We start from the raw sequence: 27,387 nt of genomic DNA, 5'->3' as shown, positions 1-27,387 counted from the left end.
AGTTAACACACTGAACCCCGGGCCCCAGAGCATAGCAGTTAACACACTGAACCCCGGGCCCCAGAGCATAGCAGTTAACACACTGAACCCCGGGCCCCAGAGCACAGCAGTTAACACACTGAACCCCGGGCCCCTGAGCACGGCAGTTAACACACTGAACCCCGGGCCCCAGAGCACGGCAGTTAACACACTGAACCCCGGGCGCCAGAGACATGGATGTCGATTTAACACACTGAACCCTCTGGCCCCAGAGCATAGCAGTTAACACACTGAACCCCGGAAGCATTCCAGAGCATCCATTCAGTTAACACACTGAACCCCGGGCCCCTGAGCACGGCAGTTAACACACTGAACCCAACTGCCCCAGGTATCCCCTCCCTGATTCCCGGGCGCCAGACAACTGACTAGGTATCCCCGCACCCCTGATTCAGGTACAACTGACTTATCCCCTTCAGTTGAATGCATTCAGTTGTACAACTGACTACCCCTCTCCCATTCAGTTGTACAACTGACTAGGTATCCCTCTCCCATTCAGTTGTACAACTGACTAGGTATCCTCTCCCATTCAGTTGTACAACACTGAGGTATCCCCTCTCCCATTCAGTTGTACAACTGACTAGGTATCCCATTCAGTTGTACAACTGACTAGGTATCCCCTCTCCCATTCAGTTGTACAACTGACTAGGTATCCCCTCTCCCATTCAGTTGTACAACTGACTGCCAGAGATTCAGTTGTATGACTAGGATGACTAGGTATCCCTCTCCCATTCAGTTGTACAACTGACTAGGTATCCCCTCTCCCATTCAGTTGTACAGCTGACTAGGTATCCCCTCTCCCATTCAGTTGTACAACTGACTAGGTATCCCCTCTCCCATTCAGTTGTACAACTGACTAGGTATCCCCTCTCCCATTCAGTTGTACAGCTGACTAGGTATCCCCTCTCCCATTCAGTTGTACAACTGACTAGGTATCCCCTCTCCCATTCAGTTGTACAACTGACTAGGTATCCCCTCTCCCATTCAGTTGTACAACTGACTAGGTATCCCCTCTCCCATTCAGAAAGAATTTAGACCCCTTGACTTTTCCCACATTTTGTTTTTGTTACAGCCTTATTTTAATATGGATTAAATAAAAAAAAATCCTCATCAATCTACACACAATATCCCATAATAACCAAGCAAACACCGGTTTTGGAAATGTTTTCACATTTTCTCAAATAAAAAAATAAAAAACAGTAATACCTTATTTATGTAAGTATTCAGACCCTTTGCGATGAGACTCAACATTGAGCTCAGGTGCATCCTGTTTCCATTGATCATCCTTGAGATGTTTCTACAACTTGATTGTTGTCAACCTGTGGTAAATTCAATTGATTGGAAATGATTTAGAAAGGTACACACCTGTCTATGTAAGGTCCCACAGTTTACAGTGCATGTCAGAGCAAAAACCAAGCCATGAGGTCAACGGATTTGTCCATAGATCTCCATGAAAGGAAATATTCACAAGCTGGTTAAATGGCGGTGCCCAGTCGGTCTGTGTCAACGGACTTCAGTGCAGGCAGTGAGGGTGCAGCAGGAGAGACCATTTTACGGTTGCACTACTGTTTTGAATCTAAATGTAACGACTCAGTTTTCTACATGTGTAATAATATTCAGACACATTTGTCCGTAGAACTCCATGAAAGGATTATGTTGAGGCACAGATCTGGGGAGGGAACCAAAACATTACTGCAGTGTTTCTTTAAAAACATTTTTTTAACCTTTTATTTAACTAGGCATGTCTGTTAAGAACAATTATTTTTTTACAATGATGGCCTACCCCACCCTAACCCAGACTACGCTGGGCCAATTGCCAGCAGCCCTTATGGGACTCCCAATCATGTCCAGTTGTGATATAGCCTGGAATCGAACTAGGGTCTTTAGGGATGCATCTTGCACTGAGATGCAGTGCCTTTAGACCGCTGCACCACTCTGGAGACCCTGGAAGCGTTGAAGGTCCCCAAGAACACAATGGCTTCCATCAATCATTATTTGTATCTATATTGTATTTTCTCTTTCCACCCCCCCCGACCCAAAGAGAGATGACCCCCCCAACCCAAAGAGAGATGAAAACATAGCAACCAAACATAAAGAAATCCATTAATATAAATAAATAAAGTATAATATACAGTTGTAGATAATGCAGATTACGCTTCGACTAGAGCCAATATTCACATAAAATATAGAGAATATACAGATTTACAGTTCCAATGCTTCTACAATATCATCAGTTTGCAAAAACTCATTAAACAGATCCCAAATATTATGAAACTCTGGGGCTTTCTTTTTCACTATATGAGTACATTTTTCAAGAGCCAGGCTTGACGTTAATTATTTTACCAATGACCAAGTGAGGGGGAACTGACTTACTTCCAGTGGAGAGCAATTGAACGTCTAGCTTGTAATAGACAGAGGTCAACCATTTTATTTTATCTCCTATGTAAAGAGATATTATCTGGGTAAAGATTTAGGAGGTATAGTTTAGGGATTAGTGGTATTGGGGTAGAGGTCATCTCAGACATCTTTGCTCCAAAACATTTATCTCAGCACATTCCTCCAGGCAATGATACAAGGTGCCTTGAACACACAGGTCTGGGGTATTCGGGTCAAATTTCTGAATCTTAACAACGGTGATATCGGTTCTCATTATCCAATTGTATTGCAACAATCCCTGGTGGGTGTTTGTTGTCTGTATTTGAGCTCTACAGCATATCATACCCCAATACACTGTACATTTCCAAACCTAAAAGTTTTTTATTTATATATTTCACCTTTATTTAACCAGGTAGAACAGTTGAGAACAAGTTCTCATTTACAACTGCAACCTGGCCAAGATAAAGCAAAGCAGTGCGACACAAACAACACAGAGTTACACATGGGATAAACAAACGTACAGTCAATAACACAATAGAAAAATCTACATACAGTGTGTGAAAATGTAGTAAGATTAGGGAGGTAAGGCAATAAATAGGCCATAGTGGTGAAATAATTACAATTTAGCATTAACACTGGAGTGATAGATGTGCAGAAGATGAATGTGCAAGTAGAGATTCTGGGGTGCAAAGGAGAAAAATAATAATAACAATGTTGGGTGGTCTATTTACAGATGGGCTGTGTTCAGGTGCAATGATCGGTAAGCTGCTCTGACAGCTGATGCTTAAAGGTAGTCTCCAGATGCAGTGATTTTTGCAATTCGTTCCAGTCTTTGGCAGCAGAGACCTGGAAGGAAAGGTCGGTGAAAGGAGGAGTTGGCTTTGGGGATGACCAGTGAAGTACACCTTCTGGAGTGTGTGCTACAGTTGGGTGCTGCTGTGGTGACCAGTGAGCTGAGTTAAGGCGGGGCTTTCCCTAGCAAAGACTTAGAAATGCCCTGGAGCCAGTGGGTTTGGCAACTAATATGTAGTGAGGGCCAGCCAACGAAAGCATACAGGTCACAGTGTTTGGTAGTATATGGGGCTTTGGTGACAAAACAGATGGCACTGTGATAGACTACATCCAGTTTGCTGAGGCTATTTTGTAAATTACATCGCCGAAGTCAAGGATCGGTAGGATAGTCAGTTTTACGGGGTATGTTTGGCAGCATGAGTGAAGGATCCATTGTTGCGAAATAGGAAGCCGATTCTAGATTTAATTTGGGATTGGAGATGCTTAATGTGAGTCTGGAAGGAGAATTTACAGTCTAATCAGACACCTAGGTATTTGTCCACATATTCTAAGTCAGAACCGTCCAGAGTAGTGATGCTAGACGGGCAGGCGGATGCGGGCAGCGATTGGTTGAAGAACATGCATTTAGTTTTACTTGCATTCCAGAGCAGTTGGAGGCCACGGAAGGAGTGTTGTATGGCATTGAAGCTCATCTGGAGGTTAGAGTGTCCAAAGAAGGGCCAGAAATATACAGAATGGTGTCGTCTGCGTAGAGGTGGATCAGAGAATCACCAGCAGCATGAGCTACATCATTGATATATACAGAGAAAAGAGTCGGCCCGAGAATTGAACCCTGTGGCACCCCCAAAGAGACTGCCAGAGGTCTGGGCAACAGGCCCTCCGATTTGACACACTGAACTCTGAGAAGTAGTTGGTGAACCAGGCGAGGCAGTTGTTTGAGAAAGCAAGGCTGTTGAGTCTGCCGATAAGAATGCGGTGATTGACAGTCGAAAGCCTTGGCCAGGTCGATGAATACGGCTGCACAGTACTGTTTTTTTTTATCGATGGTGGTTATGATATCGTTTAGGACCTTGAGCGTGGCTGAGGTGCACCCGTGACCAGCTCGGAAACCGGATTGCATAGTGGAGAAGGTACGGTGGGATTCGAAATGGCCTGTGATTTTTTTTTTGTTAACTTGACTTTCGAAGACTTTAGAAAGGCAAGGTAGGACTACATGTAAAATGTTGCATCTGTGATGGGGATCATATTACCGAATTCCCAGAGTGCCCTGTTAGGGTGAAAGAGGTTGATGTGTCAAGGATCATGTCTGTACAGCAAATATCCTATGTGGAGGTGGTGAAGAGAGTTATAGGGGCAAGAGGCCACAGTTCTATAGAAGATATGGAGGTGGATGCACCTCAACCAGTTGTAAATGTTGTACGTCAATCAAGGGATCTGGATACACTTATTGTGAAGAAGGTGGATATTTTAGTATTTATAACCACAGTTATTAATTGTACTGCACAATAAGTCCAAGAAGCTGGACATCATTATATCTGCAGCTGAGAAGTTTTTGGGCCTCCATGACTACAAGGACTAATGTTCTGCTCTTATAGGATCCTTCTCAGCCTGTGTAGGGACCTGATTAGAACTGAATAGCAGGCTGATTTAGTTTAATTTATATTTCCTTATTATAGTTTGTATGATAAATAAAACTGTATGCACAGAACAAACATATTAATGCAACATGTAAAGTGTTGGTCCCATGTTTCATGATGTGAAATAAAAGATTCCAGAAATGTTCCATTTACATCCCTGTTAGTGAGCATTTCTCCTTTGCTAAGATAATCCATCCACCTGACAGGTGAGACATATCAAGAAGCTGATTCAATAGCATCATTACACAGGTGCACCTTGTGCAGGGGACAAGCGTGGCTGAGTAGGTACCTTGGCAGCAGCCAATGGGGATCCCTGATGTCAACAGAGTGCCCCATGGTGGGGTTATGGTATGGGCAGGCATAAGCTACAGACAACGAACACAACAGCATTTTATCAATGGCAATTTGAATGCACAGAGATACCATAACACAATCCTGAGGCACATTGTCCTGCTATTCATCCGCCTCCATAACCTCATGTTTCAGCGTGACAATGTGCAGCCCCTTGTCGCAAGGATCTGTACACAATTGAAAATGCTGAAAATGTCCCAATTCCATGGCCTGCATACTCACCAGACATGTCTCCCTTTGAGCATCCGGATCGACGTGTACGACAGCTTGCTCCAGTTCCCTCCAATATCCAGGAATTTCGCACAGCCATTGAAGAGTGGGTTAACATTCCAGATGCCACAATCAACAGCCTGATGAACTCTATGTAAAGGAGACGTGTCCCAGAGGAGGCAGCAGCAGCTACCCATTTCTCCAGTGCTTAATGTGGAAATTGGGAGGTGCTGGAACCAAAAGGGAGCCTAAGAGGGGGGTTGACCTGGGGGGCTCTGAGGTACCAGAACACATAAAAAACAAATGACAGACTACTTTGACACTGACAAACTGAGAATCTGAGATCAATATAAATGACCGTGTCTCTAATCCATCAGTAGCCTAGGCCAGGTGTGAGGAGAAACACATTGTACAATATGAGGAATTCATACGCCACGAGGTAGGATACCTAATCCTGGCAAATGGGTCCCGGAAACAAAACTGAGAGGTGCTGGAGGATCCGGCAACAAATTAAGCATCACCCTTCTCATATAATGGGGTAGGGCCATCCCAAGAATCCCTGAATGCACAGATGGTTGCACCAAATATTCTTTATAACTAAACCAAGATAGACCACAACCAGTAATTTCCGATGTGAACAGATGAGTCATAGCGGGCAGAGCCAAGCACGACTTGGCGAGATCTTATTGGCGCGTTCTAGAACACATCTGCATATTTCTGTTAGGCAATGCCTCCTCTGTGAAGTGCTCATGTGCAATTACTCAATTCGCCTTTACATTCCTTCTGAACAATTTTTTTTTTTAAAGTATACTTTTGCAAAGGGTAAAGTCTACAAATCTTAGTCCACTCTGTTCATAACAGATTTTAGTTTGGGGAACTGTATTAAGATCAGATGTTTCATCGATTAAAACATTTGCAGAATGTCGGACAATATCCATCTAGTTCCATCTTCTCCCACTGCCTGTCAGCGGGCTTCCTCTCACTACCATATTTGGTAGTGAGTGGAAACGCTAAGCGGATTCTTCACATTTATACATCTGGTGAAATATCTGTCTCATTGTTCTAACTGTGGCTGCACTGTGGTAGTGGGGGAACAGGAAGTTCAGGGCAGGTATACACCATTCTTCAGTATAAAGAAAGCGGCAGAACTCTAATGTTAAGAACATAACATTTGTGTCCTTTTCTATTTATTACTACAGGTATGTAATAGCAGGTTTAAACTTCCTGATATTAGAAGAACATGCAAGGTAACAAATCCTTTAAGGTATTAACACGTTTGGTAAATGTGTTATTTTTGTGTCAAACCAAGTGAAGAACGTGATAACTCTTTTACAAGCCACATAGCTAGAAACTTTGGGTTTGTCTGAGTAGATGTACATAATTTTCTCAAGGTAATTTCGTAAATAATCCATTTATTTGAGATTTCTGAGTTCGTTTTGCATGTTATTGGTTTTATCTCAAATTCACGAGCTGGGAAAACCTCAGCGGCCACTCTGTCTGCGTCAAAAATACATTTTTATATAGTAATTTTCAGACACATTCCATTTCTATCTTTGTCTATAAATTGTTAATATGATGTGAACGGGAAATACAATTGGTTTTTGATTTGAAATAATACAGTGAAGACAAGGTTATTCATAAAATAGTACATAGTGCTGCCTGAAACATACTTCAATCTTGTACTAAATGGTTTTTTGACTAATTTATTAATTTGTGTAAATCCAAGAAATCTACTATAAGTTAAGTTTAGTTACTTTGTGTAGTGTGTACTTTGTCTAATTTGAATTAATACATTTTTTGTTGTCAATGCTTACCTACCTGATCTATTGAAATGACTTGGACAGGAGCTCACCGGAGCTGAGTACCAGGAGCTGAGTACCAGGAGCTGAGTACCACCACCTCAATGTTCCTCTTATAGAATATTAGCTCAACAGTATTGTGGAGCTCCTGCATCTAAATATAAACAGTACCGGTACCTATTTCAGTTTTTTGTTTTAATATTTTAATAGAGAATAAAGAAAGTTCCAGAACTGTCAAGACAACTTTTTGTGTCTGTTTCTCATTGTTACTACAGGACGACTAGAATTAAGTCTGAGGCCGGTAACATCAATAGTGAGGACAAACCCAGCCTGCCTCTCTCCTTCCACACTGAGTCCAAACCTACAGTCACTGAGTCCTGATTGTGACACTGGGGCCCAGTTTGCACTGCAGGATCCAGAGATGGCATCAGTGAAGCTGGAAGACTGCAGTCAAACACTGGAGCTGAATGTCAACATTAAAGATGAAGAAGAGGAGGAGAAGATTGGGAAATCTGTTAGTGATGGTAAGAGCAGGTTCTGTTATTTATTCCAACTTCCCACTGTGTATTAAAAGTTGCTGTAGACCTGTTTCATGATGAACTGTTTCAATGAGAAGGTAGATATTATTTCATGCGACTGAGACTTGCCTGGTTTGACACCAGTAAAGGGAATGTTTTATTAACTGGGCTGTCTGGAGTGATCAGATAGTAGACTAAAGAAGGGAAGTTGACAAACTGCCAGTGTTTTAAAGTTCTATGAAATTAGTATTTTTTTAACCTTTTATTTAACTAGGCAAATTATGATTTACATTGTCAGCCTACCCCCAGCCAAACCCAGACGACGCTGGGCCAATTGATCGCTAACCCTAAGGGACTCCCAATCATGGTCGTATGTAATACAGAATATGGATGATATTTGCTCATAATTTTCATGACTTTCACCCACTTTTAAAACAGTTTATTCCCTTTTGTATTGAACTTAAAATATCCACCTTCTTCATTGGTTTCTCTCTACGTTTCTTCCTAGTTTCCTGCTTGCTGGGGAGTTTTTCGTGGCCACTTTGCTTCTACATCTGCATTGCTTGCTCTTTGGGGATTGAGGCTGGGTTTCTGTAAAGCACTTTGTGACAACTTATGATGTAATAAGGGCTACATAAAATAGATGTGTATATCACACCAACTGACTGGTTCTTCTGATGTTGTTCACACAGGAGACCATGTTGAGACATTCTCTACATCCAGAGAGCAACAGCAGGAAGATCACAGAGCGAAGAGGTCTCACCACTGCCCACATTGTGAGGAGATTTTCCCATTTCTGTCAAAGCTTAAAATACACCTAAAAATACACACAGGAGTGAATCGGTATTCCAATACTGATGGTGGGAAGAATTTCACATCATTAAAGGCTCTGAAAGTTCATCAGAGAGTGCATACAGGAGAGAAGCCTTATTCCTGCTCTGACTGTGTAAAATGCTTCACAACATCAACTGAGCTAAAAGTTCATCACCGAACACACACAGGAGAGAAGCCTTACTCCTGCTCTGATTGTGGAAAGAGTTTCTCTCAACTGGGCACCTTAAAACAACATGAACGTATACACACAGGAGAGAAGCCTTACTCCTGCTCTGACTGTGGGAAGAGGTTCTCTGTACTGGACCACTTAAAAACCCATGAACGTATACATACGGGCGAGAAGCCTTACTCCTGCTCTGACTGTGTAAAATGCTTCACAACATCAACTGAGCTAAATGTTCATCAGAGAACACACACAGGAGAGAAGCCTTACTCCTGCTCTGATTGTGTAAAATGCTTCACAACATCAACTAGGCTAAAAGTTCATCAGAGAACACACACAGGAGAGAAACCTTACTTCTGCTCTGACTGTGGGGTGAGTTTCTCTCTACTGGGCCACTTAAAACGACATGCACGGATACACACAGGAGAGAAGCCTTACACCTGCTCTGACTGTGGAAAGAGTTTCTCTCTACTGTGCCACTTAAAACGACATGCACGGATACACACAGGAGAGAAGCCTTACTCCTGCTCTGATTGTGTAAAATGCTTCACAACATCAACTGGGTTAATAGTTCATCAGAGAACACACAAAAGTTAAGCTTTACTCTTCCTTTTACTATGGGAAGAGTCTCTGAACTGAACCAGTTAAAATAACATGAACATATACACAGGAGAGAAGCCTTACTCCTGCTCTGATTGTGGAAAGCGTTTCTCTTGAGTGAGCCAGTTAAAAAGACACCATGGTAAAAATAAAGGAAATAGGCCCCTTGATCTGACTAGAAAATGTTTTAAAACAACAGCTGAGCTAAAAAGTCACCAGAGAACACACATAGGAGAGAAGCCGTATTTTGCTCTCATTGTGGCAAGAGTAAAAACACATCAACGGATACACACTTGAGAGAAGCCTGATCACTGCACTGACTGTGAGAAGAGATTCTACAGACTGGGCCATTTAAAACGACACCAATGTATACATAGAGAGAAGACTCATCAGTTCTCTCAGACCAGCTAAGATTTGTCACTCCACTTAATTCTCATCTCATTAAGTAATTGGCAATGTTGAATTGGATCAAATGAAGAAAGCGTAGAACACTCTATTGTAATCCTATTGTTTCTCACTGTGAGAGAACTGTGCAGAGGAAATGGAGTGTTATAGAATGTTAGCCTCTCTTTACTTTACTGATCAGTGTGCACCTGGTCAGTTTTGGTGAGTTTTGTTAGCTTCTACTGCAAAGATATTGAGCTGACCTTGGATTTGCCCTTAAGGTAGAATATCCTCTGTGAGGCTGGTTGACTGGGTGGTACTGCTTCCCTCTGCAGGTTTCTGTGGGAAAGAGCTGGTAGACACAACATGTACAGAGTGTACAAAACATTAAGGACACCTGCTCTTTCCATGACATAGACTGACCAGCTGAACGCTATGATCCTTAACTATTTAGTTTTTGTGTATTTATTATGGATCCTCATTAGCTTTCAGCAAAAATCAACAAACTGCTATTGCAGTGGGCCAAGGAATGAAAACACTGGACACTAGAAAATTGGAAACATACTGCCTGGTCTGATGAATCCCTGTTCCTGCTGTTTCATGCTGATGGGAGGACTGGGGGAGGAAACCACGAGGACATACATCCAGTGGTGGAAAAAGTACCTTAATAGAAAATTACTCAATTAAAAGTGAAAGTCACCCAGTAAAATACTACTGGAGTAAAAGTCTAGAAGTATTTGATTGTAAATATACTTAAGCATCAAAAGTAAAAGTATGAATCATTTCAAATTCTTTAAAATTAAGCAAACCAGACTGTACAACTGTGTTTAAAAATATATATATTACGGATAGCCAGGGGCAGACTCCAACACTCAGACATCATTTACAAACTAAGCATTTGTGTTTAGTGAGTCTGCCAGATCAGAGGCTGTAGGGATGACCAGGGTTGTTACCTTGATAAGTGTGTGAATTAGACTTTTTTCTGTCCTGCTAATCATAAAAAATGTAACGAGTACCTTTGGGTGTCAGGGACAATGTATGGAGTAAAAAGTGCTTTATTTTATACTGGAATTTGGTGATATAAAAGTTGTCAACAATATGAATAAATAAATATTAAAGTACAGATACAACTAAAGTAGGTCTTTTAAATATTTTATTCTTATGTACATTACACCACTGCATGCATCCATGCCGTGTGTCAGCATTGCAGGCTGGTGGTGTGATGGTTGGGGTGTGTTTTCAGGACACACATTGGGCCCCCTGATAAAAGTTGAACAATGTTTGAATGCTACAGGATATCTAAAGAATATCAGGTGCCTCCCTTCACTGCAGCAGTGTATCCATCTGCAAATAGATTTCTTCAGCAGGATTATGCCACAAGGCTTGTCCAGGAATGGTTCCAAGAACATGACAGTGAATTCAGTTTACTGCAGTGGCCTGACGAGTCACCAGATCTCAATCCAATTGTTCATCTGTGGGAGGAGATGGAACAAGATATTCGGAGTAGAGATCCACTCCCAGCCAACCCAACACATCTTTGGGAATCATTGGAGTCATCATGGGCCAGAATCCCTGTGGAATGCTCTCAACACCTTGGACATTCTATGCCCCGATGAATTGAGGTGGGGTGCAACTCCTAATGTTTAGTGTATATCAGAAAAGTTGGTGTGATGATCCGTTTTCAGCATTAGTTTGGGTGGATCATTTAATATTACTAAACAACTTGTTTAATGATGAACAGGCTATGAATCATCTAATTGTGTTTATTAAATTGTATTTTAATAGTAGATTCATTATTTTAGTCATTGATGATGAATGTATTTGAATAACTGTATTGAAGTTAATTGATCTGGCGGCAGGTAGCCTAGCGGTTAAGAGTGTTGGGCCGGTTGCTGGTTTGAATCTTAAGCCGACTAGGTGAAAAATCGGTCATTGTGCCTTTGAGCAAGGCAATTAACTCTTATTTGTCCTATAAGTTGCTCTGGATCTGTTGCATCTGCTAAATGACAAAAATGTAATGAAAAATGTTTGTACATGAATTTATGCTGGGCAACTGCTTTTTTTCTCTTGTGTAATTAAATAAAATAAACTGTTTAAAGTGAAATACTGTATATACAATACACAACATGACCACTTTGTTTACCCTGGCCAGAGGGACAGGACCATAGTAAACTAGACTTGCAGCTGCTGTTAGTAGCCTACAGTTTCCATGCAATAACACATGTTAGATTGCTAATGATTAGGTGTATAGGCTGCTACATTTCTGCAAGAGTTTTTGCTGGTGTCTATCGGGAGTGATGTATTATCATGCTGACCAAAGAAGCTACTAGAGGGAAGTGGAGAGTGCGTCTTGAGCTTTGTGTGTTGTGCCCGGCCTGCCCGACATGGTCAAGAGAGGCAGAGGGCATGCAGCAGCACTCCGAAGTGAAGACCTGTACAAAATTGTATGATTGTAGTACAATGAAAAAAATATAGCATGGTATTTTTGTGGAATGGTAGTGACCAAAAAACTATATATTTTCCATTGTACTAGACCTAGGAGCCTAGAAGATAATAATAGCCTGGAAGTAAAGCTGCACTGGGAGACACATCTAATGGAATACATTGAATACATTCAGCAGGGTGGAACAATCACAGTAAAACATGATTTAAATGTATTGTTGGAAGGGCTGTGGTCACCATTCATGTAATACATTAAATATATACATCAGATGGTATTGGGGAGCTATTTCATAGGGTTTTCATGGGTACATTATTTACCCATTTCAATCTTTTACCAACCAACCCTATGCTTGGTGTGACTGTTATGGTCAGAACAGACCATCTGATATGCCCCTAAATATTGTAATATGTAACCTGGAATTAAAAGGTAAGAGGACCAGTGCTTCTACAGTGAATCACATCTGTGCTGTTTGAGAGAGATGATGTTAGACTACATTGTATCGTTGTTTCCTCTTCTGGGTGCACTGGTGGGGAACAACATTTCAATTCACAGAGACAATGAATATTTCAAATTTAGCACTATATCCACACGTTTGAATTATCCTATTAACAAATAGCCTATATCTTCCCAATTCATAGTCCTAGACAGTGTAGGCTACACTACACATTTAACACGTGGTTAGTGGGCTAATCAATTCAATGACCATAACATAATGTTGGATCTGATTACAGTGGTAAAATCACCAATGTCTATATTAATACGTAGGGATGCATGATATATCTTGAACATGTCGGAATCGCCGATATTAGCTACAAATGCTACGGCCGATGTCTAGTTTAACGCCAGGTGTGCAAAACCGATGTCAAAGTTGACGTACATACCTATATAACGAAGGTACGTAAAATGTTGCGCTACACGTGCAACATAGCATTCCTAAACGAGCCCACAATGTCTGCCAGTCAACAAGTAAACATTTCAGCAAGACAACTCAAAGGTGAAATCCATCCAGTCATTTTCATTATCCTTAGCAATGATTTCGGAATCCTTGTAAGTATTGGCTAGGTTGCCTGCCTCTCTCCTTCCACAATGAGTTCAAACCTACAGTCACTGGGTCCTGATTGTGACAGTGGAGCCCAGTTTGCACTGCAGGATCCAGAGATGGCATCAGTGAAGCTGGAAGACTGCAGTCAAACACTGGAGCTGAATGTCAAAATTAAAGATGAAGAAGAGGAGAAGATTGGGAAATCTGTTAGTCATGGTAAGAGCAGGTTCGATCTAACAAAGTTTGTGTAATTCATTCCAACTTTCCACTATGCATAAAAAATTGCAGTAGAACTGTTTCGTGATGAAATGCTTCAATGAGAATGTCGATGTTGGTCACGTGTAGCCCAGTTGTGGGTTCGATTCCCATGGGGGACCAGTGCGAAAAAAATATTGAAACGTATGCACTCACTACTGTTCTGCTAAATGACTAATGTCAATTTGCAATACGTTATGAGATACAGAACATTGCTTTATTAATTTAATCTGTCACATTATTAAGTAGTTTACGGTAGTCCCCCAGTCACGTGGTGTTTGTTTACAAGCACACAAAGAGAAGAGACCGGAGCCTTGTGAGTCAGTTACTGTTGTGCAGCACATAAATACCTCTAGTCAACTTGTGCACTAGGTAATAGATAAATCACATCGCGTTCATAATTTCGCCCGTTAGATATCTTTCATAATTAAGATGTTTCATTATGAAGCTTACGGGTACTAGGGTTTGAGTCAGTCACGTGTGTTTGTTTACAATTAAGCACAATTACTACTAATTCACTACTAATGTTTGGAAGAGTACTGTCCACCCCTCTGAGTCTAGCTCCTCTCTAGGTTTCTTCCTAGCTTCCTGCCTCTAGGGAATTGTTCCTAGCCACTGTGCTTCTACATCTGCATTGCTTGCTGTTTGGGGTTTTAGTCTGGGTTCCTGTAAAGCACTTTGTGACATCTGCTGATGTTAAAATGTCTTATTTGGCATGTACAGCGTGTGCAAAACAATAAGAACACTTTGCTAATACTGAGTTAGTTCACAGTTCTGAAACACATCAGTGTGCTGTTGAGTTGGCGCCTTTTCCTAGCGGCGGAGGCAGCAGGATGAGGAGATGAGAAGACAGTCCTTGCCTTATTGTCTAATAGAATTGAGAGAGGAAACCCCAACTTAAATTGCTATTATAATCATAACTGTTAATTGTGCCTGGCTTTATAAATCTTCCATATATATCTGTAGAAATAAGACAGAACCTGCTCGTGTTGCCTGTTTGTTTAATAGCCTACTGATTCCGTGAGCACCAAGCCACATGCAACATGTCGGATAAACAATGTAACAAATTCTTATATTTTTAATCTTTGCTAAGCTGTAGGAATTACTTCTTGTTTTCATTAAACCAGCCTCTCTGGTATTATTGATCATTAATTTAATGTTCTATACCACTGTTCCAAATGGTCAGAATATTAATATTAAAACCCCTCCTTTTTCTGGATCTCCATCTTGTTATAATTATTATTATGACCATCATTATGATAATAGGTAATACCATTATCATTCATAGGCTTAGTATAGCAGCCTTGTATAACCACCATCCAGCTTGAGGCCTAAGAGCGCATTTGGTTTAGTCTGAACACCTTAACTTACTGAGGACTACATTTCAATACTTGTGTAGGCTACTGTATCAATCAGTCATTCGTCCACTCAGTGTTTGCTCCTTACCTTCTTTTTCTTGATCTCCAGTATTTTCCACAACTAGTCACATTTATTCCACACTTCTGACTTCCCCTTTACCTCCTGAGCAACCAGTAAACATTCTCCTGTTTCGAGTTTGTCACGTCCTCTGCAAGCATTTTGCTGTTACAGTGTTCTGAGTTTGTTATAACCAATTTATTGATGTGATTATGATATGCTATAGGTCCTGCCCTATTGGTCACGTGCATGCAATGTATACATGTCTCACAAAGAAAGGCGGGGGAATAGCGAATGTTTTTCCCAAACAAATGAGGGATTTCAGCAACATAACTTTTCAGTCAGAAATGGCTGTAATTATGTTGCAGCTTCAGTACAATGGACAGTGTGATGAACACTGTTGATGTTCTGTGGTGGTCGCTGCAGCAGGGGAGAGAGAGAGAGACAACAGGTGCTAGTCATTCTGTTTTTTAAGTCTGAGCACAATCGCATCAAAAGTATGTTTAAAAATGTAAGCCAATCGATTGGTGGGAAGAACAGATTACTCTTGGTGTCAGGGACAGCCCTAATGGACTGTACAATGTTTTGAAAGTGTTTCATTTTTTAATTTAACCTTTATTTAACCAGGTAGGCTAGTTGAGAATAAGTTCTCATTTACAACTGCGACCTGGCCAAGATAAAGCATAGCAGTGTGAACAAACAGCAACAGAGTTACACATGGAGTAAACAATAAACAAGTCAATAACACAGTAGACATTTATTTTTTATTTTTTTAAAGAGTCTATATACATTGTGTGCAAAAGGCATGAGGAGGTAGGCGAATAATTACAATTTAGCAGATTAACACTGGAGTGATAAATGATCAGATGGTCATGTGCAGGTAGACATACTGGTGTGCAAAGAAGCAGAAAAGTACATTTTAAAAAACAGTATGGGGTTGAGGTAGGTAAATTGGGTGGGCTATTTACCGATATACTATGTACAGCTGCAGCGATCGGTTAGCTGCTCAGATAGCAGATGTTTAAAGTTGGTGAGGGAGATAAAAGTCTCCAACTTCAACGATTTTTGCAATTAGTTCCATTCACAGGCAGCAGAGAACTGGAAGGAAAGGCGGCCAAATGAGGTGTTGGCTTTAGGGATGATCAGTGAGATACACCTGTTGGAGCGCGTGCTACCATCGTGACCAGTGAACTGAGATAAGGTGGAGCTTTACCTAGCATGGGCTTGTAGATGACCTGGAGCCAGTGGGTCTGGCGACGACTATGTAGCGAGGGCCAGCCGACGAGAGCATACAGGTCGCAGTGGTGGGTGGTATAAGGTGCTTTAGTAACAAAGCGGATGGCACTGTGATAAACTGCATCCAGTTTGCTGAGTAGAGTATTGGAAGCCATTTTGTAGATGACATTGCCGAAGTCGAGGATCGGTAGGATAGTCATTTTTACTAGGGTAAGATTGGCGGCGTGAGTGAAGGAGGCTTTGTTGCGAAATAGAAAACCGATTCTAGATTTGATTTTGGATTGGAGATGTTTGATATGAATCTGGAAGGAGAGTTTACAGTCTAGCCAGACACCTAGGTACTTATAGATGTCCACGTATTCTAGGTCGGAACCATCCAGGGTGGTAATGCTAGTCGGGCGTGCGGGTGCAGGCAGCGAACAGTTGAAAAGCATGCATTTGGTTTTACTAGCGTTGAAGAGCAGTTGGAGGCCACGGAAGGAGTGTTGTATGGCATTGAAGCTCGTTTGGAGGTTAGATAGCACAGTGTCCAAGGAAGGGCCAGAAGTATACAGAATGGTGTCATCTGCGCTAGAGGTGGATCAGGGAATCGCCCGCAGCAAGAGCAACATCATTGATATATACAGAGAAAAGAGTCGGCCCGAGAATTGAACCCTGTGGCACCCCCATAGAGACTGCCAGTGGACCGGACAACATGTCCTCCGATTTGACACACTGAACGCTGTCTGCAAAGTAATTGGAGAACCAGGCAAGGCAGTCATTAGAAAAACCGAGGCTATTGAGTCTGCCGATAAGAATGCAGTGATTGACAGAGCCGAAAGACTTGGCCAGGTCGATGAAGACGGCTGCACAGTACTGTCTTTTATCGATGGCGGTTATTATATCGTTTAGTACCTTTAGTGTGGCTGAGGTGCACCCGTGACCGGCTCAGAAACCAGATTGCACAGCGGAGAAGGTACGGTGGGATTCGCGATGGTCAGTGATCTGTTTGTTCACTTGGCTTTCGAAGACCTTAGATAGGCAGGGCAGGATGGATATAGGTCTGTAACAGTTTGGGTCCAGGGTGTCTCCCCTTTGAAGAGGGGGATGACCGCAGCAGCTTTCCAGTCCTTGGGGATCTCAGACGATATGAAAGAGAGGTTGAACAGGCTGGTAATAGGGATTGCGACAATGGCGGCGGATAGATTCAGAAATAGAGGGTCCAGATTGTCAAGCCCAGCTGATTTATACGGGTCCAGGTTTTGTCTTTTGTCTTGCTGATTCACCCTCTGAATGGCACACAATCCATGTCTAAATTATCTCAATATTTAAAAATCCTTCTTTAACCTGTCTACACTCCTTCATCTACAGTGATTTAAAAAGTGACATCAATAAGGGATCATAGCTTTCACCTGGTCAGTCTATGTCATGGAAGGAGCAGGTGTTCATAATATTTTGTATAATCATTGTTTATCACACTGACTTTTATTTCTGATGCTGTTCACACAGGTAACATTGAGACATTCCCTACATCCAGAGAGCAACAGCAGGAAGATCACAGACCTAAGAGGTCTCACCAATGCCCACATTGTAAGAAGATTTTCCCAATTCTTTCAAAGCTAAAAATACACCTAAAAATACACACAGGAGAGAAGTCGTACTCCTGCTCTGACTGTGGGTTGAGATTCTCTCAACAGAGCAGCTTAAAAACACACCAACGTATACACACAGGAGAGAAACCTTACTCCTGCTCATACTGTGGGTGGAGATTCTCTCAACGAAGCCACTTAAAATCACACCAACGCATACACACAGGAGAGAAGCCTTACTCCTGCTCTAAATGTGGGAAGAGTTTCTCTCTACAGAGCAGCGTAAAATCACACCAACATATACACACAGGAGACAAGCCTTACTCTTGCTCTGACTGTGGTAAATACTTCCCAACATCATCTGCGCTAAATGTTCATCAGAAAACACACACCGGAGAGAGGCTTTCCTTCTGTTCTGACTGTGGAAAGAGTTTCTCTCAACACAGCAGCTTAAAGAATCACCAATGTATACACACAGGAGAGAAGCCCTATCCCTGCTCTGAATGTGGGAAGAGTTTCACAACATCAAGTGCTCTGAAAGTTCATCAGAGAGTGCACACAGGAGATAATCCATAATCCTGCTCTGACTGTGGGGCGAGATTCTCTCAAAAGAGCAACGTAAGCACACCAACGGATACAAACAAGTGAAGCCTTTTGCAGATTAAAAACATTTTTTGCTGGATTGACAATGGACCCCTGTTTAAAGTAACCTCCCTTTTTGGTAACAAAAGGAGAGAAGCTTCATCAGTTCTCTCAGACCAGCTAAGATTAAAGTCACTCCATCACTTAATTCTCATCTCGTGAAAGAATTGGTAACAGTGAATTGGATCAAATGAAGAAAGCGTATAACACTCTATTGTTGTCCTATTGTTTCTCACTGTGATTGAACTGTGTAGAGGAAAGGGAGCGTTATAGAATGTTATCCTCTTTGCTTTACTGATCAGTGTGCACTTCGTCCGTTTTGGTGTGTTTTGTTAGCTTCTACTGCAAAAAAATATTGAGAGGACCTTGGGTTTGCCCTTAGCGTTGAATATACTGCTTCCGTCTGAAGTCGTCTGTGGGACTGAGATAGTAGACACAACATGTATCAGATAGAGATGGTGTGATCCGTTTTCTCCATTAGTTTGGGTGGATTCTTTTTTTTACTACTAAGGGACTGTATGTTATTTATAATGAGGGATACCTGGAGCAAATTGTATCTCTGAAATAAAAATGTATGCCCCTCCCTTCACTAAAATATATTTTTCCCGACCCTCTCTGAACACTTGGGAAAAACAAGTGACTCTCCCCTATACCCAAAATTATAATTAAAACATAAAGTGGATAGCAGAGAACATGCCTATTGTTTACCCTCACTCATAGAACAGGCCAGAGCCTTAGATATGCAGTTTTACAAACAGTTCTTCATTTTGTAAGCGTCACATGTCAAAGGTTGTGGATTCCCAGTATAATTTTTATTTCAGAACGGTGCATGATAATGAATCATACTGTTTTGATTTCTATACAGGCTATTGTTCAAAAATATTATACAACGGGTTGGTCAAAACAAGCTTTGTGATTGAGACGTGTTCTAAGCCATTCTAAAAACACATGTCAAAGGTTGTGGATTCCCAGACCACCGTGTAGAGGTGGGGTGAAAATATATCTATTATAATATAAGCACTGCATGAATCTCATCTTATTTCCATTAAAAAAATCCCTTTTGAAACTTATTTCATGCAATTCTACATCATTTTACACGACTGGAGACAATCCAAATATTTATTTTTATACAGAACGGTGCATGATAATGAATGAGGCATACTGCAGCACCAAAGAGCTTTTGATTTCTATACAGGCTATTGTTAAAAAATATTCTACAACGGGTTGGTCAAAACAAGCTTTGTGATTGGTTGAGACGTGTTCTAAGCCATTCTAAAAACACTGTTTAGCACAGATGATGCAAAAATGGGAATCTTGTTTCCTGTTCTGTCTGACAGATCCCTGCTCATCCACTGGCCCATCAGCCCAGCCAGCCAATTCATTAACTTGATCTCCACTGTAAAAGACATCTAGACATTATTCCCCCTTGCTTTTTTGTTTGCATCAGCGGGGTGTTGTACAAACGTTGCTGTCTTTCTCTCAGATTTGCAACATGGTTTCAATATTGAAATTCGATGTGGAGAATAACGTGTCAGGACGAGACTGACTTCTTGTCTCAGCCAGTCGAAATCATGAATCCACAAAATCTTTATGGATATATACAAAGGAATAATTTAAAACCAGGTCAAATAAATTAAAAGCAGTTACTTTGCTGTTATTCTAGCTGCATGGTTTGATGTGACTGTTAATAGTAGTTGGCTAGCTAGCAGGCAAGGGATAAGAGTGTTGCCAGACAGGGGATAAGAGTGTTGCCAGACAGGGGATAAGAGTGTTGCCAGACAAGGGGATAAGAGTGTTGCCAGACAGGGGATAAGAGTGCTGCCAGACAGGGGATAAGAGTGTTGCCAGACAGGGGATAAGAGTGTTGCCAGACAGGGGATAAGAGTGTTGCCAGACAGGGGATAAGAGTGCTGCCAGACAAGGGGATAAGAGTGTTGCCAGACAGGGGATAAGAGTGCTGCCAGACAGGGGATAAGAGTGTTGCCAGACAGGGATAAGAGTGTTGCCAGACAGGGGATAAGAGTGTTGCCAGACAGGGGATAAGAGTGTTGCCAGACAGGGGATAAGAGTGTTGCCAGACAAGGGGATAAGAGTGTTGCCAGACAAGGGGATAAGAGTGTTGCCAGACAGGGGATAAGAATGTTGCCAGACAAGGGGATAAGAGTGTTGCCAGACAAGGGGATAAGAGTGTTGCCAGACAAGGGGATAAGAGTGTTGCCAGACAAGGGGATAAGAGTGTTGCCAGACAGGGGATAAGAGTGTTGCCAGACAAGGGGATAAGAGTGTTGCCAGACAGGGGATAAGAATGTTGCCAGACAAGGGGATAAGAGTGTTGCCAGACAAGGGGATAAGAGTGTTGCCAGACAAGGGGATAAGAGTGTTGCCAGACAAGGGGATAAGAGTGTTGCCAGACAGGGGATAAGAGTGTTGCCAGACAAGGGGATAAGAGTGTTGCCAGACAGGGATAAGAGTGTTGCCAGACAGGGGATAAGAGTGTTGCCAGACAAGGGGATAAGAGTGTTGCCAGACAGGGGATAAGAGTGTTGCCAGACAGGGGATAAGAGTGTTGCCAGACAGGGGATAAGAGTTGCCAGACAAGGGGATAAGAGTGTTGCCAGACAAACTGTAATTGCCAGACAGGGGATAAGAGTGTTGCCAGACAGGGATAAGAGTGCTGCCAGACAAGGGGATAAGAGTGCTGCCAGACAGGGGATAAGAGTGTTGCCAGACAGGGGATAAGAGTGTTGCCAGACAGATAAGAGTGTTGCCAGACAGATAAGAGTGTTGCCAGACAGGGGATAAGAGTGTTGCCAGACAAGGGGATAAGAGTTTGCCAGACAGGGGATAAGAGTGTTGCCATGAGGAACATGATGGATTCTATTCAAATGTAACATGTTTCAAGTTCAACTGTATTAGTGTGTATCCTGTTTAGTGAATGATTACTGTGAGGATTAATGGAGTTTAGGACATGAAACTGTGTGTATGCTAATTTATAAATGTTGACCCAATCAGAAAGAGGAAATAGCCTCGGACAGAACAGTCAGGCCCAGAACAGAAGATGGACGGGTTGGGATTCTGACATCTGGCTAAACAAAGAGAGGACCATGATTCCACAGGGGAAAAGAGGAAACTCAGTTGGGGCCATAAAATGTATAGCTGGGGAGGTGACGCTATCAGGGGAGAGGATAAAATGTGTTGTGAGCTTTCTAAATGCATCCACTCAGCTGACTGTATCCTTGATATTAAACACTCTCTTAAACTTCTCTTGAGCTTTTGGTCTCAATTCCTTCTTGCAAAGAGGCTGCAATAGCATTTTTCTTTTTAACACTATCAAAGCTAAAAATACACACAGGAGAGAATCTGTATCCCTGCTCTGTCTGTGGGAAGAGCTGCAAAATATCAAGGTTCAACAGTCAACACTGGAGAGAAGCCTTACTCCTGTTAATTCTCAATAAATTGTAGCACAATCTATTGTAATCCTATTCTTTCTCACTGTGATTGAACTGTGCAGAGGAAAGGGAGCATTATAGAACATTAGCCTCTCTTTACTTTACTAATCAGTATTCACCTAGTCAGTTTTGGTGTGTTTTGTTCACTTCTACTGTAAAGATATTGATATGACCTTGGATTTGCCCTGAGGGTAGAATATCCTCTGTGAGGCTGGTTGACTGGGTGGTACTGCTTCCCTCTGCAGTTTTCTGTGGTAATGAGCTGGTAGACACAACATGTATCAGATAGAGATGGTGTGATTTTCAGTTATTACCATTTGTTTGGGGGGGGGGGGATTTTTTACTACACAGTAATCTGTACATCAATAAACAAAAGTACATGTGTTTATTACATTGTATTTTAAAACTAGATGAGTTATTTGAGTCATTTATGAATATGTTTGGGCAGCTCCATTGATGCCGGCTTAATCGATCTTCCCATGAAAAATACAGTTTGTACATGAATTTGTACTGGTCAAACTAGTTCTCTTGTACAATGAATTACAAAAAATATTTAAGTCAAATATTTAGTGTTTATCTGAAGCTGAACAAGACAGGTAGATTAAATGTGCATCACAAAGCTAAATCTGACCTATTCTCTAACATGTTTTGTCAGCATAAGCATCTGTGAGACCTTTAATTTAATTAGGCAGGTCAGTTAACAACAAATTCTTATTTATAATGATGACCTACACTGGCCAAACCCAACGGTGTTGGGCCAATTGTGCACCACCCTATGGGACTCCCAATCATGACTGGTTGTGATACAGCCTAGATTTGAACCAGGGTGTCTGTAGTGATGCCTCTAGCACTGAGATGCTGTGCCTTAGACCGCAGTGTCATTCGGGAGCCCTGCTAGAGAACTGTAATTGATATACTGAATCATCATAGTTTTGGGGGGTTATCTTTACAGTAAATGTAATGCTTTTGTTTAATTCAAGGCATTCAAAATAATATATATCTGTATTTATCTACTCAGTACATGTCACACATTGGGACAAGCCAAGTTGCACGTAACCAATATTCTCTACATCAAATCAAGGATGACTGTTTAACAGTCTTATGGCCTGGAGATAGAAGTGGTTTCATTCTCTTGGTCCCAGCTTTGATGCACCTGCACTGTCTCCGCCTGATAGATGGTAGTAGGGTGAACAGGCCGTGTCTCTGGTGGCTGAGGTTCTTGATGATCTTCTTGGCCTTCCAATCATCTACAATGCATATGTAATGGATTGAAAAACGTAGACACTAAAACAGACAACGCTTTAGTTTTTTTTTTAAACCAAGGTTTATTTGTCAAGCTAATCAATCTCACTTACATTCTACATGCTTTAGCAGTAATTAGTCCATCAGTCCAATAGATGTCGCTGTTGCACTGTGGTAGTGGAGGGGGACCGGAAGTTCCGGTAGAGGCACACTATTCTTTCGAGTGAAGAGAAAGCCAGAACTGCTGTCCTTTTTTCTTGTTACTACAGGTACGTAAATAGCACTTTTAAACGGTCTAATATTGGAATAACGCCATGACATGTTAGATAACAAACCAATCAAGGTATTATAACGTTTGGGAAAGGTTTTGTGTAAAGCCGAGTGATTGATGAACGTGATTTATAAAAAAGCACACGGCGCGGGGTCCACAACACGTTCATTTGTTAGGCTTTGCAGTTTCGTTAGCTCAGTGGGTTTCGCCTCGGGATGTTCAGAACAAAAACATTTAGGACATTTACAGATAGAAATCCTCTGAATATAACTGACATGGTTCATTAGAATCAGAGGAATGTTTGTTCAACATAATACATTTCTATCTGATGTGGCCAACATCTCCGTCCTCCAGCTGGACATAGGCCTGATGTCCGCCTGTCCCGACCTATGTGAAGCTAGCCACAATAGAGGCATGTGTGGTTCACACTCAAAATAAAAATCCCTCTTAAAGCGATAAACTGATACAAAATAGTGAAATCATGTCATATTTGGACAAAATAACGCAGAACATGGTTGGAGTATTATTTATTTACAATTAATTACAATAACGAATTATTTTGAAAATAAACTGAAATCCCACTGTGGCGGTATTAGACCACATCATTGTATTCTTATATGACTTTATGAAATGAGTTGGATTGTGCGCCCATGAAACAGGTGACACCAACAGAAAACTATTATCAACAGTTTACACAAATATTAGCTTCTTAGCTCTTATTGCAGGACTTTGACTGTGAAACATCACCTTCCCAGTCAGTCTATTGCAGGGTTACTCCTGATAAAGTTGGGAAGCTGATGGGTCTTTCAGCGCTGAAATAGACAACATGATTAGTCACAGGAACCAGGACTATAAATAAAGCCAATACAACTGGCTGTTTTACAAACGCTAGGCCACATGGATGGACATTCATAAAATATAGTTATAGGCCGACATTGTAGGATACACCCCAGTAAACACGGACCGACGTCGACGTCTTTTGAATGTCTTTTTTGACTTGGCCCAAACATCAAACCACATCTGAATCAATCACTCAGACCTCATGAGGCAGGTTTCCATTGACCAGGATATATTCGACCAAAGTTCAACGGGCGGATTTGTTTTGTCAAAGTTTATTTATTCCGACAAGTGAGGATAGAAACGGTGTTTTGAATAAATGATGATTGCTGAATACGCGGTGCGTCATTACGTCCAGCTCTTTTTATCCACACAATATGGTTTTTCTAAATGGCAATAAAAAAATCACTGGACAAGTTATTGGAAACATAGCTAATTTCACAAGATTTGAAAGCACTACAGCAGAGTACACGAAAGTAAAGCTTAATTCAGTACAACAGTACAGAGTATAGTACAGTATAAAGTATTGTACTTTACTCTAATGTTCTCCATTGGGGCTGGACGATATGGACCAAAAAAATCATGCAGCTTTATCTTGAGTTTTCAAACTTCTAGGCGATTCACCATAAATATCTCAGTTTAGTTTCTCTATAAATGATCCTTGTACAATTAAAGGTTGAATACACTGCATTTCAAACAGTCAATAATCTAATGAATTCAGGGCGTGTGAAGTTATACCGAGGCTAAATATAAGCCTTCCACAACCATAACACCCACTAATCATTTATTATTTTATCAAAATAGTTGAACATGCTTTTTTGTTGTTACGATAATCACTGATCTGGCTTTCAATTCTGTCTATGAAAATGACCGTTTGTTAAAAATGTACTAACTTATTGTAGCAGGCATTAGCCTATAGAAAATGAACACAGGTCTGTCTCATCAAAAATCTCTCAAGCCCACGTGCTTGTGATTAGCCAGCTAATCTTTATATAACAAGTTTCAGACAACTTGGATCTATTTGCTAACAAGGTTGAACAGTTGAAGTGTTATGAACACACCATTCTGTCTCCAAGTGTTTGAAAAGCATGTTAGCCTGTCCACTTTGTTCAGATGTTAAATCAAGTGGTCAACCTTATTTCTGTCTCCAACTGTTTGAAAAGCATGTTAGCCTGTCCACTTTGTTCAGATGTTAAATCAAGTGGCCAACCTTGTTTATGCTTATTGCACATGTATAAAACAGACTAGAGCGCTATTATAAAAGTATTTGGCTAAAATACTGCTAGCAGTACTAATACTAGCATTCATTTTCCAGAATCAATGTTCATTGATACTCTGGTTTTAGTAGTGTAACTCTGCTCTCAATCTGAGTAGTTGAGACATAAAAAGGGTTTTGATAGAAAAGGTAACTTCTCCTCTATTACAGTAAAATAATGTCTCAATGTGTTTTGGTGTCCGTATGAGCCCTTCTTTTGGACCAAACCACAAATGTAAATAGCTAGTTAAAACCGCTTGCCAGGGAGGAAGATGTGGTGATCTTGCAACTTTGCTGGTGTGAGAGGCAAGGGGAGGGGCTTGGTGTGTGTAAATCCTAGAGGAAAAGGCCAATGCTTTTCTATGAGTTTGTTTTGGACCTTCCCTGCCTTCCCACCTTTGGAATAACAATTCCCATTGTTAGGTTGGAGACTGAGAGGAAGAGACAGACTCCACCTCTATGTAACCCATTTTAGGATGGGTCTGCATCATCCATAGAAATGGAGAGAAGACCACCTCTATGTAACCTGTTTTAGGATGGACATTGCCATTGAGGGCTTCTACCATTTTAAAGTAGTCAACAGTGTGGGGATTCCTATGGGTTAGGAGCAATCAGCCAATTATCAGAGCATTGCCTTCTTCAAATTGGGTGCTATGGTTTGTAAATGTCTTTAACCCCGGCATCTAGATTATTCAGGAAAATCGTGAATAGTGCTGCCTAAAACAACTGCAACCTTGTACTAAATGGTTTTGGAGTCATTTATATGAATTCAGGAAATCTACTATAGGTTCTGTACACCAATTTTAATGTTTAATTTTACCTTTATTTAACCAGGCAAGTCAGTTAAGAACATATTCTTATTTTCAATGACGGCCTGGGAACAGTGGGTTAACTGCCTGTTCAGGGGCAGAACGACAGATTTGTACCTTGTCAGCTCGGGGGTTTGAACTCGCAACCTTCCGGTTACTAGTCCAACGCTCTAACCATGTTAATGTTGTGTAATTTAAGGTGTGCACTTTGTCTCATGGGAAATTAATAAATGGTTTGTTGTCAATGTTTAGCGACCTGATCTAATATATTTTTAGAGAATAAAGTGCCAGATCTGTCAAGACTAACTTTTGTGTCCATGTCTCTTTATTACTACAGGCCGACTCAGATTAAGTCTGAGGTCGGTAACATCAACAGTGAGGACAAACCCAACCTGCCTCTCTCCTTCCACACTGAGTCCAAACCTACAGTCACTGGGTCCTGATTGTGACAGTGGAGCCCAGTTTGTACCGCAGGATCCAGAGATGGCATCAATGAATCTGGAAGACTGCAGTCAAACACTGAAACTGAATGTCATCATTAAAGATGAAGAAGAGGAGGAGAAGATTGGTAAGATCAGGTTCTATCTATAAATTTGACCTTAAGTTATGACCCAGTCTATTGATAGGTTGAATTCTGTAATTCTGACAACACATCCCTGAACAACTGGGTTATCTGGAGTGATCAGAGAGTAGACTAAAGAAGTGAAGTAGACAAACTGCCGGTCTTTTAAAGCTCTATGAAATGAGTCTGTGTAGTTACTAACCCTTGTAATAGTGAGAGGAGGATGATATGAAATGAGTCTGTGTGGACCAGTCCGTTGGACCAGTCCGTCCCTCCCGGGTGGACCAGTCCGTTGCCCTCCCCGGGTGGACCAGTCCGTTGCCCTCCCGGTTGGACCAGTCCGGCCCTCCCGGGTGGACCAGTCCGGGTGGACCAGTGCCTGTCTGGGTGGACTAGTCCATTGCCTGTCTGGGTGGACTAGTCCATTGCCTGTCTGGGTGGACCAGTCCATTGCCTGTCTGGGTGGACCAGTCCATTGCCTGTCTGGGTGGACCAGTCCATTGCCTGTCTGGGTGGACCAGTCCGTTGCCTGTCTGGGTGGACCAGTCCGTTGCCCTCCCGGTGGAGACCAGTCCGTTGCCTGTCTGGGTGGACCAGTCCGTTGCCTGTCTGGGTGGACTAGTCTATTGCGGAGGGGACGGCACACCACTATCACCAGTA

General features: G+C 41.6%; 2 protein-coding genes and 1 long non-coding RNA gene across 5 annotated transcripts in view; all 3 read left to right on the top strand.

The window, feature by feature from the left end:
• The first annotated feature begins 626 nt into the window (after positions 1-626).
• Positions 627-1,235, top strand: LOC127919133 (uncharacterized). The gene is made up of 3 exons (XR_008101999.1): positions 627-685; positions 825-896; positions 933-1,235. It is a non-coding gene; the product is annotated as an uncharacterized LOC127919133 (long non-coding RNA).
• Positions 1,236-7,553: 6,318 nt separating this feature from the next.
• On the top strand, positions 7,554-12,417 carry LOC127919132 (gastrula zinc finger protein XlCGF17.1-like). Its single transcript, XM_052502546.1, has 2 exons — positions 7,554-7,725; positions 8,412-12,417. Exons 1-2 carry the CDS (start codon positions 7,623-7,625, stop codon positions 9,311-9,313), a joined length of 1,005 nt encoding a protein of 334 aa, XP_052358506.1. The 5' UTR covers positions 7,554-7,622; the 3' UTR covers positions 9,314-12,417.
• A 570-nt stretch (positions 12,418-12,987) lies between these two features.
• The window catches only part of LOC127919131 (zinc finger protein 501-like), a 100,553-nt gene continuing 86,153 nt past the window's right edge, over positions 12,988-27,387 (top strand). The window contains exons 1-3 of one of the 3 annotated variants that reach the window (XM_052502544.1): positions 12,994-13,401; positions 17,581-17,661; positions 19,640-19,781. In XM_052502544.1, the coding sequence (XP_052358504.1) occupies positions 13,230-13,401; positions 17,581-17,661; positions 19,640-19,692 (306 nt within the window). In that variant the 5' untranslated portion in view covers positions 12,994-13,229 and the 3' untranslated portion in view covers positions 19,693-19,781. Of the gene's footprint in view, positions 13,402-17,580; positions 17,662-19,639; positions 19,782-26,502; positions 26,734-27,387 lie in introns of those variants that run through there. The other 2 variants (XM_052502543.1, XM_052502545.1) reach the window with 2 other exon arrangements.

This window comes from Oncorhynchus keta, unplaced genomic scaffold (assembly GCF_023373465.1).
Source record: "Oncorhynchus keta strain PuntledgeMale-10-30-2019 unplaced genomic scaffold, Oket_V2 Un_contig_15847_pilon_pilon, whole genome shotgun sequence".
Classification (NCBI taxonomy): domain Eukaryota; kingdom Metazoa; phylum Chordata; class Actinopteri; order Salmoniformes; family Salmonidae; genus Oncorhynchus; species Oncorhynchus keta.
This window is presented reverse-complemented; position numbering and strand designations above follow the sequence as displayed.

Bases quoted from the DNA above. Each gene is read 5' to 3' on its own strand.
- LOC127919132 (XM_052502546.1), top strand. From the start codon at position 7,623: ATGGCATCAGTGAAGCTGGAAGACTGCAGTCAAACACTGGAGCTGAAT. The intron at 7,726-8,411 runs GTAAGAGCAGGT...TTGTTCACACAG, and splicing joins TGGGAAATCTGTTAGTGATG to GAGACCATGTTGAGACATTC.